At 41.9% G+C, this 16,297-nt stretch overlaps 3 protein-coding genes across 3 annotated transcripts; 1 reads left to right on the forward strand and 2 right to left on the reverse strand.

The window, feature by feature from the left end:
• Positions 1 to 6,800: 6,800 nt before the first annotated feature.
• LOC102056818 (scale keratin-like) lies at positions 6,801 to 7,280 on the reverse strand. Its single transcript, XM_005434777.2, has one exon. It carries the CDS (start codon positions 7,278 to 7,280, stop codon positions 6,801 to 6,803), a length of 480 nt encoding a protein of 159 aa, XP_005434834.2.
• Positions 7,281 to 12,678: 5,398 nt separating this feature from the next.
• Positions 12,679 to 13,158, forward strand: LOC102056649 (scale keratin-like). Its single transcript, XM_014276423.2, has one exon. The coding sequence runs from the start codon at positions 12,679 to 12,681 to the stop codon at positions 13,156 to 13,158; it is 480 nt and encodes a 159-aa protein (XP_014131898.2).
• A 2,033-nt stretch (positions 13,159 to 15,191) lies between these two features.
• Positions 15,192 to 15,671, reverse strand: LOC102054727 (scale keratin-like). The gene is made up of 2 exons (XM_055696935.1): positions 15,322 to 15,671; positions 15,192 to 15,270 (listed from the first exon to the last, which is right to left on the reverse strand). Exons 1-2 carry the CDS (start codon positions 15,669 to 15,671, stop codon positions 15,192 to 15,194), a joined length of 429 nt encoding a protein of 142 aa, XP_055552910.1.
• Positions 15,672 to 16,297: the final 626 nt, after the last annotated feature.

Genomic DNA, 16,297 nt, shown 5'->3' on the forward strand with positions numbered 1-16,297 from the left:
TTCTTTGTGAGGATGAAGGTGATCCTGAAACAGAGAGCACAGAGCTGCATAAATACAAAGCACAAGATTGACTGGAGCAACAGGTCAAGGTTTGGTGATGGGTTGTTGGGGAACAGGCACAATGATCACCAGATGCATGAGCAAAAATGTTGACCCTATTCACAAACTTTCCTGTCAATCAGCATTGCTCTGATCTTCCCCATCCAGCAATCCCTGCACTTGTGACATCCACCAAGCCTTCTGAAATTGCTTCTGCTTTTTTTCTTCTTTTAATTTGCCTTCATAGAGTGTTGGTGGCACATTTTTTACTAAAACACCAGCACTCCTTCCTGGTGAATGTGGGTAGAAAGCCAGGAGCTGCAGGAGGCTACACCAGAGTTGACCTTCTCATTACATTGAATGGGACAGAAGCAGATTTTGTACTGGGAGCAATGGGATGGAGTCAAGAACCCAGCACTGCTTTAGCCACACATTTCTGCAGCTTTTCCTGGTCCTTGTTTCTTTTCAGGCTCTTTGAGGTACTATACTTTGAGTTTGTCCCCTTTCAGTTCTAGGCTCTCTTAATCTCTGTAATCCCTCTGGTAAAACCCCCAAAGCATTTGAGCCTTCATATAGATTCAGATACCTGATGTAATAAGTAAATATTCCCTATAAAATATTTATATCCAAATATTTCTTGGCATAGCAGTGTAATTTCATATGGAGCGTGGAGCAGATTGGTAAAATGTAAGGAGCTGATTTCCTTCATCAGATAAAAATTCAGTTTTCAAACTACCATTTCAGCTACGTCTGGTCCCAAAAGCTTGTGGCTTAGCACTTTTCCCAGTAAAAATAGGGAATATTATTTTGTTCACTTGATCAGGCCACCGGTCTACTTCCCTTATTATTGTGCCTGGTGAAAATAACCAGGCTTTAAAATAAGCAGGATTTAATTTTTACCTATCCATAAGAACTAAATACAAGCTAGGATTATTTTGCAATAATATTCCTATGTAGATAATGCTCTTTCTTCAGCTGGGTTATCAAACAGCTTAGGATATGGCCATGTCTCTCCAATTCAATCATTTACTGAAATGGTGCAGGAGAATTCTGCATTTTAAATTTAACGGCTTCCTACATTTTCACTCTGCTAACAGTACAAGAATGCCCAAATATGAATTGTAGTGATATAAATGCCTCAAGCCCTGATCTTGACTTCTAAAGACTACCATACTTGCCAACATACTGAAAAAAAAAAAAGAGAGAAAAAGAGAACAAATCAAAAAAAAGTCCTAAACCCCCAAATGTAATAGTGAGCAGTATTCTAAGCTGCAGTGCAAAGGCATTTTGGCATTAGGAAAGAGATGAAATGGCATCAGACTTACCTGATGTAGAAGAGAGTGCTCAGGAGCTGGAACAGGTCTGCGTACCTGCTCCTTTTATACCATCCTGCAGATTGCCTGGGGGATCTGTGGCACATGGTACACATGAAGTCATAATCACCAACCAGCCCAAATTTGAAGCACATATAACTTCCCAAAGTGATGAAACTGGTTTTGCTTGAAGTTTGCAAAATCACCCTAAATCTCTGAAGAGCATGACATGCACATTCCAGCTCCCAGTTCTCTTTCATCTTGAAGCTTAATTGACCAGCTTCATTGCTGGTATCATTCCACCCTCCTCATTGGCATCGCAGGAGGAATTAAACTGGTTCTATTTATTTAGCACTTCCTTTATTAACTTCCCATAATGATTTTAATCAGAGCTATAACCTGCTGGCATACACAGGTTTGTATTTAAGTGCTTTAGATCTAGGCTGTAATCTAATCTACTCACACATTTTGCAATGAAATGTTCAGTGAGGTGGAAGACACCTTCGGATGCTTTTTCCACCCACAACCACAAAACATGAGAGAGGTGCTGGACCTGTGACAATCATGGCCATTGTTTAATGGTCTTTGATTTAGAAATTCTGGATTTTCCTTGCTGCTTGGCAAGACCAGCAAAAAAAGAAAAAGTATTTTAGTATCTGAAATGGTGTTTAAACTAAAAGCTGAAGTTTCCTCTGAAGGGTTATATGTATTTTTTTTTCCTTATTTTTCACCTGGAATCTGCAAATCCAATCTGCAAATCACAGAGATTATCTGGCAGGTTCAGCAATGCAGAAGGGCTGCAAATGCAAAGGGATTAGCAGGGAATAGCTGCTCTGTGTCAACACTACACAGCTCTGAAGGAGAAAGTAACACAAGGCAGTGGTGAAAAAGGTGCAAATTTCTTGGTTTCTTTTTGGCATTATACATTTCTGTCCACCACTGCATTCAGTTAGTCTTTATCTTTTCCTTCTTTTTGTTCATATGATGAAGATCTAGTTTGCCCTTAGATCTACTCTTCCATCTTACAAAGGAATTGAACCAAAGTTTTGCTGAAGGATGTCACAGAAACAATTTTTGAGTGCTTCCTTCCCAGAATAAGTGGCAGAAAAAGCAATAGAATTATCCAAGGAATAGTTATTGCAATGATAGATATTTCACCCCCCACCCCTCAACCCCCCCTCTTCTTTCTTTCTGGGCTAGCAGGGCTTTGCCTGCAGAGTGCATACTGTTGCAGAGACCAGTTTCGACTGCCCAGGTTACAAGTGACTTGTCACTTGAAATTACTCAGGCTTCCCCAATACTTATTGGGGTGGGACGAGTATTACTGCAAGGCAACTCATCCCATCTCAGGTGCTTACCTTACCAGAATTGGTATCATCCTCAAAACATACCAATTTTGCTTTCATTGGCTACGGAGACACACAACAAGCTCAACCGAAACACCCAGCTTTTAAGCAGGGAAGGTTTGATGAGATGTGTCCCACCCATATTCCCACCTTCTGAAAGTGTGTGCAATGAACGGTGCCTGGACCAGCCTCATAAATCCTCATTTGCCTGTGGATCAGTTGTTTGGTAATAAACACTGCAACATTTCTACCAGAAGTTATACTTAAATTATGAGGTTCTTTCCTCCAGACTTTGAGGTGGCCCTAGGGGATTACAAGAGCAGTAATACCCACAAAGGGTGTTCAAATACTTTTTGTGTGTTTTTAAGCGCTTCCCAAACCCTCCTTAGTAGTTTACGCATGAAGTCATGTGTCATCATTGTAATATAAGTGTGTGGTTGGATTCAAACAGCCCAGCATTTTTATTTATTTATTTATTTATTTATTTATTTATTACATTGCACTGGTCAAGCACATTCTTCCTCTTCCCTTTACCACCTCATGATTTCTAACCTTAGGATTTCAGTTGATTTAATTTTATAATTTAGGTTTTTCTGTATTTGTTTAAGTTTGTGTACCGGCTCCTTCAGTGCTGATGTATTAATTCACATCCCCTTCACTGTTTGTAGCAAAAATTGCTGCAAAATCTGCCTTTGTTCCCATGTTTTGAAAGTTTTTCCCAGGACTTTCCTAGTCTGAGAGTGGTCTACCTTTCTTTCGTGTTTTAAACAGATGCTCAGCTTCTCTAGGAAGCTGAATACATAATATGATATATTTTTATATTTGTGCATTTATATATATAGTGAACATGTTGCCTGTAATCTGGTTAAGAAACTGTTTACCTTTGTTGTGACCAATGAATTTACTTCTCAAATGTGAAGAAATGGAACAACTGGGTAGTCTGGGAGAGAAGGCATGGGCCTGGCTGATTTTTAAAAGTATTTTGCAATATATCTTTTGATTTTTCCTTCTAAAAAGCACAGAATGGGCCTGTCCAACTCTGAACTTTGATTTCATATACAGGTTGGTTGCTGATTCTGCAAGAAAGAGGCTGTGTTTTGCATCTGTTATACTTCATCTAGCATAGGTAACAAAGAAGGGAAAAACCCCTGCATATTCAAGCAGATGGCAATTACGATTAACATTTGAGCCACCATCATTATGTCAGCCAATAAAAGAAGAGGTAAATAAATGAAGCCAGCATAATTCCTCCTGTCATTCTACTGTATTTAATGGAACGTTACCAGGAATGAATCTTGCCAATTAAGTGCTAAGATGAAAGAAATATTTGTTTTGTAATTTGCATTTCATGCAGCGTGAGAATTTGAATCAAGTAATAAACATAAATATTGAGCAAAGCTGTTTCATCATTTTGAGGTGAACCATGTGTGATAAATGTGGGCTGGTGTTAATGGGAGTTTCAGGTTCTTCAGGCAGTTTGAGAAAACATATATAGTCCCTCCTCAAAAGTTTCTTGTATTTACTTCTCTTGCCACCTTCTTCCCAGAGCCAGCTGTTTTTTAGATATCAGACTGTTCTTTTTCTGTAAATTCAAATTACTCTTTTGTCATTTATGAGGAGGTAATGTTATATACAGGTTTTAACAGCTATTATACCAGGAAAACTGGTATTTTCCACAATGGATTAAATAGGAGATGTCAGCTCTCCACTGGTTCAAATGTCAGAGTTATAATCTGCTGAACTGACACTAAAAGACAAAAAAATCCCATGGGTTGTAGTCCTACAAACCACACCACAAAGGACTCAGTCGCTGCCACATTTAACCGATGCTATGTCCTCTTGATAGTTAAAGACTTGGTCTTCCAGCTGCTCTTTCAAATTAGTTTGTATGGAAGAAAGCCAAAGCTTGAAATGTATGTAAGCAAAGCCTCCTTATAGCAAACAAAAGACCTCCAGGGTGCTGGGAATCAGGTGAGCCTTTGGACAGTTCATTCAATAAATTCAATAATTTATTTGAATTTGAATGAAGTTTGGACAGTTCATTCAATAAAGCATCAGGAGTTTTACAGTAAACTTCAGACCACGTGGAACTGACTTTTAGCAGAGACAAGGTATAGGGTAAGAGCAACCATTGGTCTGAGGAAGCATGTGACTTTCTATATTCCTGTGTTTCCACTCACTAACCATCACTTAAAAATAGTTTTTCTTACAAGGTTTAAAAAACTTGAGGAATTACATCCACAACAGCAAGCAGATCTTGGTGGGGTAGCTACGATTAGATGGGATGGATCTGGAACTAAATGAGTGCTGCAGAGGATCCCGGCTGCTCTGCCTTTCCCATTTCCGTGGGATCTAAACTTTTCCTTTTGTTCCAAGGGAATCTGTGCGGTGGTACTCTTACACTTAGTCATGTTGCCAGCTGACCAGTTCACGGCCAGCACCAGCCTCAGTAGCTGCAGGGAGCTGATTGCCCTGACCTGAGGGCAGTGGCTCAGACACCAGCCATTGTCATCACTTTGTCAGCCCAGATACTTAGCTCCTTCCTTCAGGACAGCTTAGCAGGATATCTTAACACCCATACTTAAGGGCTTCTTTTGCTATGGGAGCTTTTGTTCTGGTCATCTTTACCACAACAGATTTGCTTACAGATTTTCCAGGTCCTGACAGCAAGCAGAACATCCCTTCAGGCTGTTGTTTTGATACCGGATACCACTGTGGAAGCTGTGGGTCTTGCTGGAAGAGCAATTCAATTTACCAGAGACAATTAAATGAAATAAAAGGCAGATTTATAGTTGGCTTTGTTGGGCAATGAGTGCTGAGAAATGTGCTGTGTGCACTGCTGCGTTATGGAGTAAAGTTGGGCATGCCCAGCAGCTCTTGTCCTTGTTTCTGCATCTTCAGCCTTCAGTTTCTGGTCAGATGTTCTCTGAACACTGCTGCATTATGCTTCACCATACTTTTTAATGTAGCAAAATATATAGCCTAAGATCTTTTGGCAGCTGAACCACAAAAAGAAAACCATCTTGTGAGATAAGCATCTTGAATCAGGAGATGGTGACATGCTTTCCTCATAACTTAAAAAGATATGCCACGTGGGGTGCAGTATTATTCCTTGGGTTTAGGCTACCTATATAATATTTACACAGATTCTATTGATATTTAATATATACATAACTCAAACCAAAGAAACCCAAACCCAGGAACCAGTCAGATGTACTGTGAAATTACGCACATGGTCCTTATTGTGGTTTTGAAGAATTATCATCTGCACACAGACAACATTTTGGAGAGTGAGACAATTCAAGAGCATGGATCTAGGCTACTCTGTGCTAGAGAGACACAGAATCTGAAATTCATTTATTATATCAGCCACCGATCTTCCGTGAAGAGCGGTGGCGGTGAAATTATTTGTATGACTTTGGATTAGAAGTCTGCAGTGGAATAAGCAAGAACTTAACTTTCAGGGTGCCAACAGTCACTTGTAGTTCAAAGAATTATCTCACAAACTCATGAATGGGGAGTCTAATAAAGTAATGTGTAGAGAAGGCTGCTCTTCATCCATGGCCAGCCTGCTGGGACCATGTTGTTGCAATTCAGTGGTGAAACAGGCCTGGCAAGGACTCCTCATGGAGACTTTCACTATGTGGGCAGGGTTTGCACAATGTTATTGCAGCCATATGTACGACAGGCAGCTTTATCCAGAAAAGTTGGCAAATTCAGAATGGATGAGGACACAAAATCACAACACACTTATTTTAAATGATGCAACACAATTTTAATGAGAACGAAAAGAATAAAAATACTTTGCAATAGCAAGGATGTATATCCAAGATGTCAGAGTCAAATGCATTTTGAAAGACGCTGTTAAATGTCTCACTGCATTCCGACAACTGTGATGAAGCAGAAGATAACAAGGAATTGGACCCCTGAAGAGATCAGGAAAACATTCAAAGGAAAAAAAGGAAAGGTGAGTAGCATGCAGAAGGCTCCGCGCTGAACAGGATTTGTGAGTGCTTTCACAAAGCCGTCACTCATCTGCTCACTGGTGAATCTGCATTTCGTTTTTCACTTTTGCATTATTCAGTGGATATTTCTGCTGTGTTTACCAGAACCCGCAGCTGCCACGGCTGTACCTGTTGGACCAGTAGGAGTAAGGGCTGCAAGAGCCAAACCCATACGATCTACCATAGCCATACAGACCTCTGTAACCCAGGGAGCCCCCACAGCCATACAGACCCCCATAGCCCAGGGAGCCATAGCCCCTGTAGCCATACAGACCCCCGTAGCCCAGCGAGGAGCCCCCATGGCCATACAGACCCCCATAGCCCAGGGAGCCGTAGCCCCCATAGCCAAGGGAGCCCCCGTAGCCCCCAAGGACGGGTGCTCCAGAGGATCCCACAACTGAATCCTGCGGGAAGGAGCTGAGGATGGGGCCGGGGAAGGTGATGACGACTGGAGGTGGCTGGATCAGGGTGGTGGAGTCAGGGCACTGACGGACGCATGGCTCATTCCCGCTGTCAGCGAGGGGCTGGGGGCGGTAGATGCCACCAATGGCAGTGGGGCACAGGTCGTAGCAAGACATCTTGCAGGGATGGAGGTAATCTGCAACACACACTGATGAGTAAACAAAGCACAAAATCAATGGGAAAAAGAGTTTGGAAGTTGGACATATGGACTAGAATAATGGCTTTATCTTTCAGGTCTTGGTTGTTCTTCTTTCTCTTCAGTATTTTTCATGAGACACCTCTCCCTCTTGTAAATCAGCATTGCCCAGATTGCACACTGAGCAGTCATCTCTTCTATGGTCTCGTCCCTAATTTCTGATGCTTGGTTCCCTTTAAGAAGCGTAATGGCTTTAAACTCAAAGAAGGGAGATTTAGATTAGGTACCAGAAAGAAATCCTTCACTGTGAGGGTGGCGAGGCACTGGCACAGTTTGGCCAGAGAAGCTGTGGATGCCCCATCCCTGGAAGTGCTCAAGGTCAGGTCAGATGGTGCTTTCAGCAGCCTGGTCTAGTGGAAGGTGTCCCTACCCGTGGCAGTGGGTTGGAGCTAGATGATCATTAAGTTCCTTTCCAACCCAAACCATTCTATGGTTCTATGATTCTGTGAAGTAGTTCTTTGTTCTACCCCACTGCCAAACACTGCAAAATTTTTACGCAGCCCTTTATTTTGCAAATGGCTTCCACTATACTTTGCAGCCACTCTTACAATGCCTGTGTCTGAAAGGTCATTTCATGTTTGTTTTGTACTAGCAAAACCAAAGCGGTGTAACCTGACAACCAGCAAAGTTGATATAGTAAATTAATGGGTAGCTTGAAGAACAACTCTGCCATATTGACCTGTAATGTGCTTCCAGAAGCAACAGCTAGAATCATGCTGCCGGTATGCTGAACTTGCTATAAACATGGATTAAATAAGGCATTCCCTGCCCTGAAGTGCTTGCAAAGTAGCTTGAGAGTCACAGAGTGGGTGAAAAGATTGTCTTGATTTCCCAGATGGGAAACTAGTACACTCAGATAACTAGGGCCAGGTTTCTACTGCAGGTAAGTATGTCGGGATCTGAGCTCTTCAAGAAGACTTTCATCATAGGATCTGATCCAATCTAAAAGAAAACCTGTGGCAGGACTAGGAATATCGCCTGTGAACAATTTTTTTCGTCATTAGAACCAATAAAATATTAGATTAGAAGAGAGTTCCAGAGCTCACCTAGTCGAACTCCCTGTTCAAAGCAAGGACATTGTAAAGGGTAGGTTGGGATTTCCTAGTTTCTTCTCCATTTTCCAATACTTGTTCTTTCTGGTTAAGCTTGTCCTCTCAAGAAATGCATACATTTACATAGACACATAAGAAACGTAGATGAAAAAGCCTTAAAAAATCCCTAGTGCTTGAAAAAGTCTTCTGTTGATGTTTTGGAAGCTGCTTTGATAGCTCAAATTTGTATGAACAGGAAACAGTAATTTTTGAAAAAACAGGTTTTACCATTTTAAACCTGAATACATGGATGTTCAACATCAAATAAGAAAAATAAGCATCATGAAATAATCCAACGTGTTTAAGAATCTTAGAATGCTTACAGATGATTCCGACCTTAACTAAAATTGGCAGAAAAGAGATACTCGAATTTTAGGAAAGAGATCACACAGAATGACACTTACCCTTTTCACCGAGGTGGATAAAGCAGGCAAGGTGGAATGAAGAGCCCTGCGTTGGAAGAGCTTTTATACAGTTCCCTGGATCATGGGGATCATGTAAGCTGCAATTTGTGCATGTGCCTAATTGGGGCAAACCCAAAACTAATATGACACGCAGGTCCTCAAAGTTTTGCTGACTATTTATGGTTCGAAGTCTCATGAAATACGGTAGATGCATTTCATCACAGAAGCCTCTTTCATCTCAAATGGTTACATGTCATATTCATTCCTGTTATCATTCCATTCACATCCTTGGTGTTACAACAAGCATTATACTAATGCTTTTCCTTAGCTTCTCCATTAATAATGGCAAAACCTGGCTGCTCGTTGCGTGACTGCGGTCATCTGATGTGCACAGATTTTTCCATTAAATCCAGACTGTAGAGATACCGGTCGGTAAAATGGAGTTCCATTAGAGCAACTTTGATGTCACCATTTTTATCTTTATCTGTGCTCTCAGCTACTTAACGTGAGACCAATACTGGACCCAAAGGAAGACACAGAAAACATCCTGTGGTCCTCAAATGCTTTTCTAGTGTCTGGCTTTTGCTCCTGAACACGATGATGGCCTCATCTAATGAACAAGGGACTTGGTGAAATACCCCTTGCTTTCTTTTGAGTGCATTCAGCTGTGGGTTACTCTCCCTGTCCTTTCCTCAAATACTGGCAAGTCTTTTGGACCATTTAAAGCAGAAGGCTGAGATAGAACATCCTTTCAAACCACCCACATTTCCCAGTTCGCTGTCCCCTGATACAAAGCCTTCAGGAATCATTTTTAGGTCCATCTTCAAATCAGGCAATACTGAAGCCTACTGAGAAATGGAGTTAAACGAAACATGACTGGTGGGAACTTGCTAAAGCTATCCAGAGATACACCAAGATAGAGACAGATAAATAATTTGTGTGGATAAAGTCTGACCATTGGTAGAACTGTAACATCTTGAGCAAATAATAAAATCCTCTCTTTCTGTGGTCTGATGTGCAGCTGAAAATTATAAAGATACACTGATTAAACACCTTATGAAATGTTTTATTGTGTTTAAAAGTTTATATTTCATTCTAGACTTCTACACCGAAAAAACCTGAAGATACACAAATCCCCAGTATTTAGCCATGAACTGATTATACCAGGGACACAAGTATCTTGACTTACACATTTAAATGCGGTGTCATTCCACAATTGCTAGGCGCCTAATTCCAGGTACATACCTTTCATCTAATTGTAAGAACACATTCACAAACCATTAGTGGATAGTTTGTGGCATTTGAAAAGACTTGCTCCCTGGAAGCTTGAAAATATTATTGTCCAAAAAAACTTCTAACCACCTCAAAGGCTGAGAAACCCACCTCATAATTTAGAGCTAACTTATGAGGTAGAGTCTGCAGTATTAAAATAGCACATCTGTAAACAAGGGAAGACCCAGCCTTTGTTTTGCATGGTGCACTCCAAGTTCCCAATTGTTCCCTGGTCACAGAAACTGCCAGCTCAGCCCTGTCCTGGACTTAAGTTTGCAGCAACAAAAATGTATTACAGGACATCATGAATTCTCGAGAATCAAAGTCAATAATTCATAGCACTTCTGTCACATTTCAATTTTTGCACCAGAGGATCCATTTGTACTGAGAAAGCTTAGGTTTCCTCAGGCATATTAAACATTCTCAAGCACAACCTTTGTATTGACAACATCAAACCCACAATACCTGGGGAAAGTCTCTTTGGGATCACCAATTTCTTTGTAGTTTTAGATAAATTCAGAAACTCATTCCTTGTTTATCTCTCAAAAAACAATTGCAAGCCTCAGGGATACAAAGGCTTGCTCTCTGTCTCCTACGCAAAACCCTGCAGACTTAACCCTACACATTTTTTGTAAGAGAATACAACTGTTCGAGTGACTGATGGATGGAGAAATCAATTCCACTCATATCCACATGAAAAGAGTTCCCAGCACCCCAAAATGAGGGGTTTCACCATTTTTTTCTGCTCAAAAGTAAATTTTAGTTTCCACATAAGCCCTATTTAGAGAGTGAAGCACGCGTTGCAGGTCCCTGGGGCTGCTGCTGCTCTTCTGAGCTGAATTGTCCCCATTACCGCCAGTGTCCAATACTACTGGAGAACATCATCAGGTCTCAATGGTGCCTTGTCCCCCAGCTGTAGGTAGGGATGCTAAACATGTAGGAACCACCCCCAGCCTTCCTGCATATCTCATTGACAGTCTTTAACTTCTTTTCTGGCAGGTTGTAATGTGAATTATATGTACTTAAACAAAATTCCTGTCCATGACAGCAGTTTCTAATTCTGATAAACCCATGAGACAGTCTCCAGGTGTTAATATGAGAGGAGCTAGCTTAATAATTTCTGTTGTCATTTTAAGGAAGTGACTGGAATAATGTCAGGTACTAATTTTCCCCAAGTTGTCACAAGATGAAAGAATTCTCTATAATCTGAAGTAATGTTTAGGTCCTTATTACAAACAAATTTGAAAGGACTCATAAACTCCAATAATGAACACAGCAATTTCATCATCTTGATGGGTTACACGTGTTTGAAATTGGGGCGGGCAACCAACGTTGATCTTGTACCTCCAGCTGCTCCGATATAAAAGCTGTTCCCTCTCATAGCTCTTCCAAACAATTCCCTTGACTTCTTGGTGACTTGGGTAAGTCTGATTCTTCTCTATTGCTATCAATGTCTCTTTTTGTGGCTGTTTTCAACTTCAGTTGATGTCCATCATCCATACTGTGGATGTATCTGTGTTGCCTTGAGACACGGATTCTAATGCTGGCTCTGGGGTGGCAGATACACCTGTTTGGTGCGTGGGTCTCTGTGGAGTTCTGTGTCAGAAACACTGGACCTTGGAGTAATTGGAAGACACTCTTAGTCATCTATTTCAGTTTTAGGTAGTCCTGCAAGGAACAGGGAGTTGGATTCAATGATCGTGATGGGTCCCTTCCAATTTGAGATATGCTATGATTTTATGATTCTTACTTCAGTGCATTTAATGTATTCCAAAGTTTGTCCTGGGAATAATAATGAGCTTTTGGAAAGACGTTAGGGACTAAAAGGCTGTTTATATTGAAACTCTCTAGATACTATCCATACAGTGGCTGCATAGATGGGAACTGGGATAATAACGTTTCCATCTGTCCTTTACTGTCTTGTCAACCAGCTTTCTGAGCAATCTGGCCAGTCACAATCCTATAATCTGTTGTTCCTACAACTCTCAGTAAAATTGGGATGAGTGGGAAGAAGAAGCTACTGTAATTAAGTCATATATAAACTACATCTCATGTAAACCTGCTGAACCCAAATCCAAGTTTTCCTCCTGACTCATCAAATGACCTTGAACAAAGTCATGCTCTTTCAGCTTTTGCTTCTCAGTTTCCAGTTTAATGTGTAGAAATCTATATAAGTTCTTCACGGGATAATTGTGAGTGACAACACTTTCACAGCTAGGTATAACATTTCCCATATGCTTTTGTATGTGTAGACATCTTTTGGACACTTTTTGAAAATCTACTCTTTGAAAAAAGAGGATTATGATTGCAAACTGTGAAATCAATTTATTTATACAAAATCCTGTACTTGATTCATTAAACTGATGAATTTTGAAGTCTTCTTCTACTTAGTCTAATCATCAGTGTTTGTTGCAGCTTACTTCCATCCTTCAAGACGTCTTGCTATGACCTGTGCTCCCCTGTTGTTAGTAGCATCAACCCTAATGTTTGATATTTCTTCAATGTTAACATAAATTACCGTGTCTTACAGACTGACTTCCATCTCTACGAGATGTCTTGCTACGACCTGTGCTCCACCTCTGCCTGTGGCGTCTACCGCCCCCAGCCCCTCGCTGACAGCGGGAATGAGCCATGCGTCCGTCAGTGCCCTGACTCCACCACCCTGATCCAGCCACCTCCAGTCGTCGTCACCTTCCCCGGCCCCATCCTCAGCTCCTTCCCGCAGGATTCAGTTGTGGGATCCTCTGGAGCACCCGTCCTTGGGGGCTACAGGGGCTCCCTTGGCTATGGGGGCTACGGCTCCCTGGGCTATGGGGGTCTGTATGGCCATGGGGGCTCCTCGCTGGGCTACGGGGGTCTGTATGGCTACAGGGGCTATGGCTCCCTGGGCTATGGGGGTCTGTATGGCTGTGGGGGCTCCCTGGGTTACAGAGGTCTGTATGGCTATGGTAGATCGTATGGGTTTGGCTCTTGCAGCCCTTACTCCTACTGGTCCAACAGGTACAGCCGTGGCAGCTGCGGGTTCTGGTAAACACAGCAGAAATATCCACTGAGTAAGGAATAACCGGCAATGGAGAGACAGAATCTTGATCCACAGTAGTGGTCCCGAAGGAGATGTTGTGAAATCCTGATCGCTGCCAGCCACTGCAGTGGAGCTGAGAGCACACCACACATCCTTAATTTCTTCACTTTCTACTCATGGTCATTTGGGCTTTTTTTCCAACTATGTGTATAATGAGTGGGATAAACCAAATATATTATATTCTTATAAAATGGCACTTCACTGTCTAACAAGAATAATTATGGAAGGAACTACTTGTACTCTGATGCATATTCTTGAAAATTCTACAATGCTTTTCTGTGAACATTTTTTTCTCATTAAAGTGATTCTACTCTGCATCAAACAAATCAACTTTTGGTTTTCATTTTTTCTGCTATGGATATGCAGCTCTCCTCTCTGTAAATGCGGGAAACTCACATCTTTACATAGAGTGAGGCTCAGACTTCAAAAACACAGCTGAAATGGTTCAGCTATCAGTGAATTCAGTCACCCTGTGTTGCAGACATTTGGGAGCAGGAATCCTCCCTCCCCAGCTGTCCTGGGTTACGATAATAACATTAGTTTAGAAAGAAACCACACTAAACCTCCATTCCCTAATGAGCCACTTGAACATCTTTGCTGATCACAGCAGAAGCAGAGCTGGTGCCTCAGCTGAGGCTGGATTCAAAGCAGATTATGAAGAAAAGGGTGGTGGATGGTGCCCTCAGGCAGGAGGGATTTAGGGAGAGAATGGTGAAGGTTATTTGCACAGAGCAGTTGAGAGGGAGAGGGTAGGAGGAGCTGCAACAAGGAAAACAGCTCTTCACAGGTGGGTAGACCATCTAATGGACGTTTTAGATGAGGAATATCATGGGAGAGGCTGCAAGTTAGAGCTGCTGAAAATGGGGGTTTATGTTGTGAGAACTTCACACGTAGAAGGAACTGGGAAACACAACAACAGTGTTGAGGTTATGTATGCTGCGTTGTGACTTTTTCTACCTTTTAAGCTTTTCAGGCACCATAACTATGTTCTACCCGTTCCAGCCATTCTCACTGGTATATAAGAATTAGCCTTTGGGGTAGCTGTCTGGAGTAGCTACTTTGACTTTTCTGTCAAAAATCATCCAACATCATCAGATTTTGTGATTATACAGAAAGACCATTCAGATTTAAAAGTTTTATTGTATGCCCCAGGAAAATTTCTTCAAGGATTTGACAGGAAATTAATTCAGCTTGCTGCAGAGAGTATTACTGAGGACAGAGTATAAGTATTTGAGTTAGAACCTGAGGTTCAAAGAGATTACTCAAAGATTTACCTGGAAGTAAGTCTTACTAAAATTAACACTTTTAGGAAAGAGTTTAAAATTAGTGACCTACTGTTTCATTTCTCTACCAGCAGTAATGTGGAACCAGTGGATGTACAACCAAGAAGCCAAATTCTTCAAAAATCTCAAGAATCTTTAGCTGAAAATGGGGAGGCCAGGGCAATAGCTCCTTCTCTGCTGAGGCTTCACAATGCTTTTGTACAATTGAAATCCCTGGGTTTTTTGGGGGCAGGACATTCCTCTACATAGTTTAGACTGATGAAAGCACAGGTTAAACTTCTAAAACAAGTAACAAGGGCAAAGCCATGAGAAAAGAACACCAGAACATGTAAACTTCGATGCAATAAACTTTTAATAACAGTGAGAGAAGGAATACATTTTCAGAGTCTCCAAGAAGTAGGAAACTGTTCTCCACTCAGGGATACGTTCACATATGATTGATCTGGGTTTTTTAGCTGTTGATTTGAACAAACAGGAACATTTTGAGCAACATATTGCCCCAAGAAATATGGAAATGTGACAGGAGAAGCATTAAGGCAGAAAATAAAGGCAGGAGTTGAGAAGAAAAATTCAAAAGGGGCTGAAGGGACACAGCTCTGTGGTCTTGGAACAGAGCAGTGGAGGTGCAGACCTCTTTAGCTGTGAAACCATCAGATCTCATTTATCAGTTATACCTCACTTGGGATATTTCTATAGGATTTAGCAGGGACCACAGCTGCCACGGCTGTACCTGTTGGACCAGTAGGAGTAAGGGCTGCAAGAGCCAAACCCATACGATCTACCATAGCCACACAGACCTCTGTAACCCAGGGAGCCCCCACAGCCATACAGACCCCCATAACCCAGGGAGCCATAGCCCCTGTAGCCATACAGACCCCCGTAGCCCAGCGAGGAGCCCCCATGGCCATACAGACCCCCATAGCCCAGGGAGCCGTAGCCCCCATAGCCAAGGGAGCCCCCGTAGCCCCCAAGGACGGGTGCTCCAGAGGATCCCACAACTGAATCCTGCGGGAAGGAGCTGAGGATGGGGCCGGGGAAGGTGACGACGACTGGAGGTGGCTGGATCAGGGTGGTGGAGTCAGGGCACTGACGAACGCATGGCTCATTCCCGCTGTCAGCGAGGGGCTGGGGACGGTTGACGCCACAGGCAGAGGTGGAGCACAGGTCGTAGCAAGACATCTCGTAGGGATGGACGGTCTTTTATGTTAACACTGAAGAAATAACAAACAGGAGGTTATGATGAAGCAATGCTACAGGGTGTCAGTAATAAATTTGGGAATTCAGCATATTTCCTATTACTATTCTTCCTAGCACTGTAATCTGGAGGCTTATTTTGACTTTAGTGTGACAAAGTCATGTACTTTTCTGTTGTATCTTTGGTATTTCCAGTTGAACTGATTTGATAGTATTACATTACTGTTAGTTGATGGCTTCAACTTAATAAGTTTCATCTTTCCTGTTATAAACTCAGCAGAGCTCTGCTAAATGCAGCCGTATACAACCACGTATATGAACTGGTTTTTATCTTCTAAAATAGACAAGGAATTCTCTGAAGTGCTAAAACGTTACAAGTTTGCAATTCAAAATTGCTTGATATGCCCCTCTGCTGAAGCGTATCTTTACAGACCCTAGTAATGAATGAGAAACCAAATATTATTTCCAGTAGCAAATGATCTACATATCACTGGCAGCCTTGCAGCAACTGAAGAAGGCTTGGTCTGGAGTTAATAAGTTTAGTAAAGTCTGAGAGAAATCTGACTTACCAAATTCACGAAGGCGAGTAAGGTGAGAGAAGTGGAATGAAA

This window comes from Falco cherrug, chromosome 19 (assembly GCF_023634085.1).
Source record: "Falco cherrug isolate bFalChe1 chromosome 19, bFalChe1.pri, whole genome shotgun sequence".
Lineage (NCBI taxonomy): Eukaryota > Metazoa > Chordata > Aves > Falconiformes > Falconidae > Falco > Falco cherrug.

What these genes read in the sequence shown, in the direction of transcription:
- LOC102056818 (XM_005434777.2), bottom strand. Translation starts at nt 7,280, where the DNA reads ATGTCTTGCTACGACCTGTGCCCCACTGCCATTGGTGGCATCTACCGC.
- LOC102056649 (XM_014276423.2), top strand. Translation starts at nt 12,679, where the DNA reads ATGTCTTGCTACGACCTGTGCTCCACCTCTGCCTGTGGCGTCTACCGC.
- LOC102054727 (XM_055696935.1), bottom strand. Translation starts at nt 15,671, where the DNA reads ATGTCTTGCTACGACCTGTGCTCCACCTCTGCCTGTGGCGTCAACCGT. An exon ending in TCCCTGGGTTATGGGGGTCT is followed by an intron (nt 15,271 to 15,321) that starts GTATGGCTGTGG and finishes TGGCTATGGTAG; the next exon opens with ATCGTATGGGTTTGGCTCTT.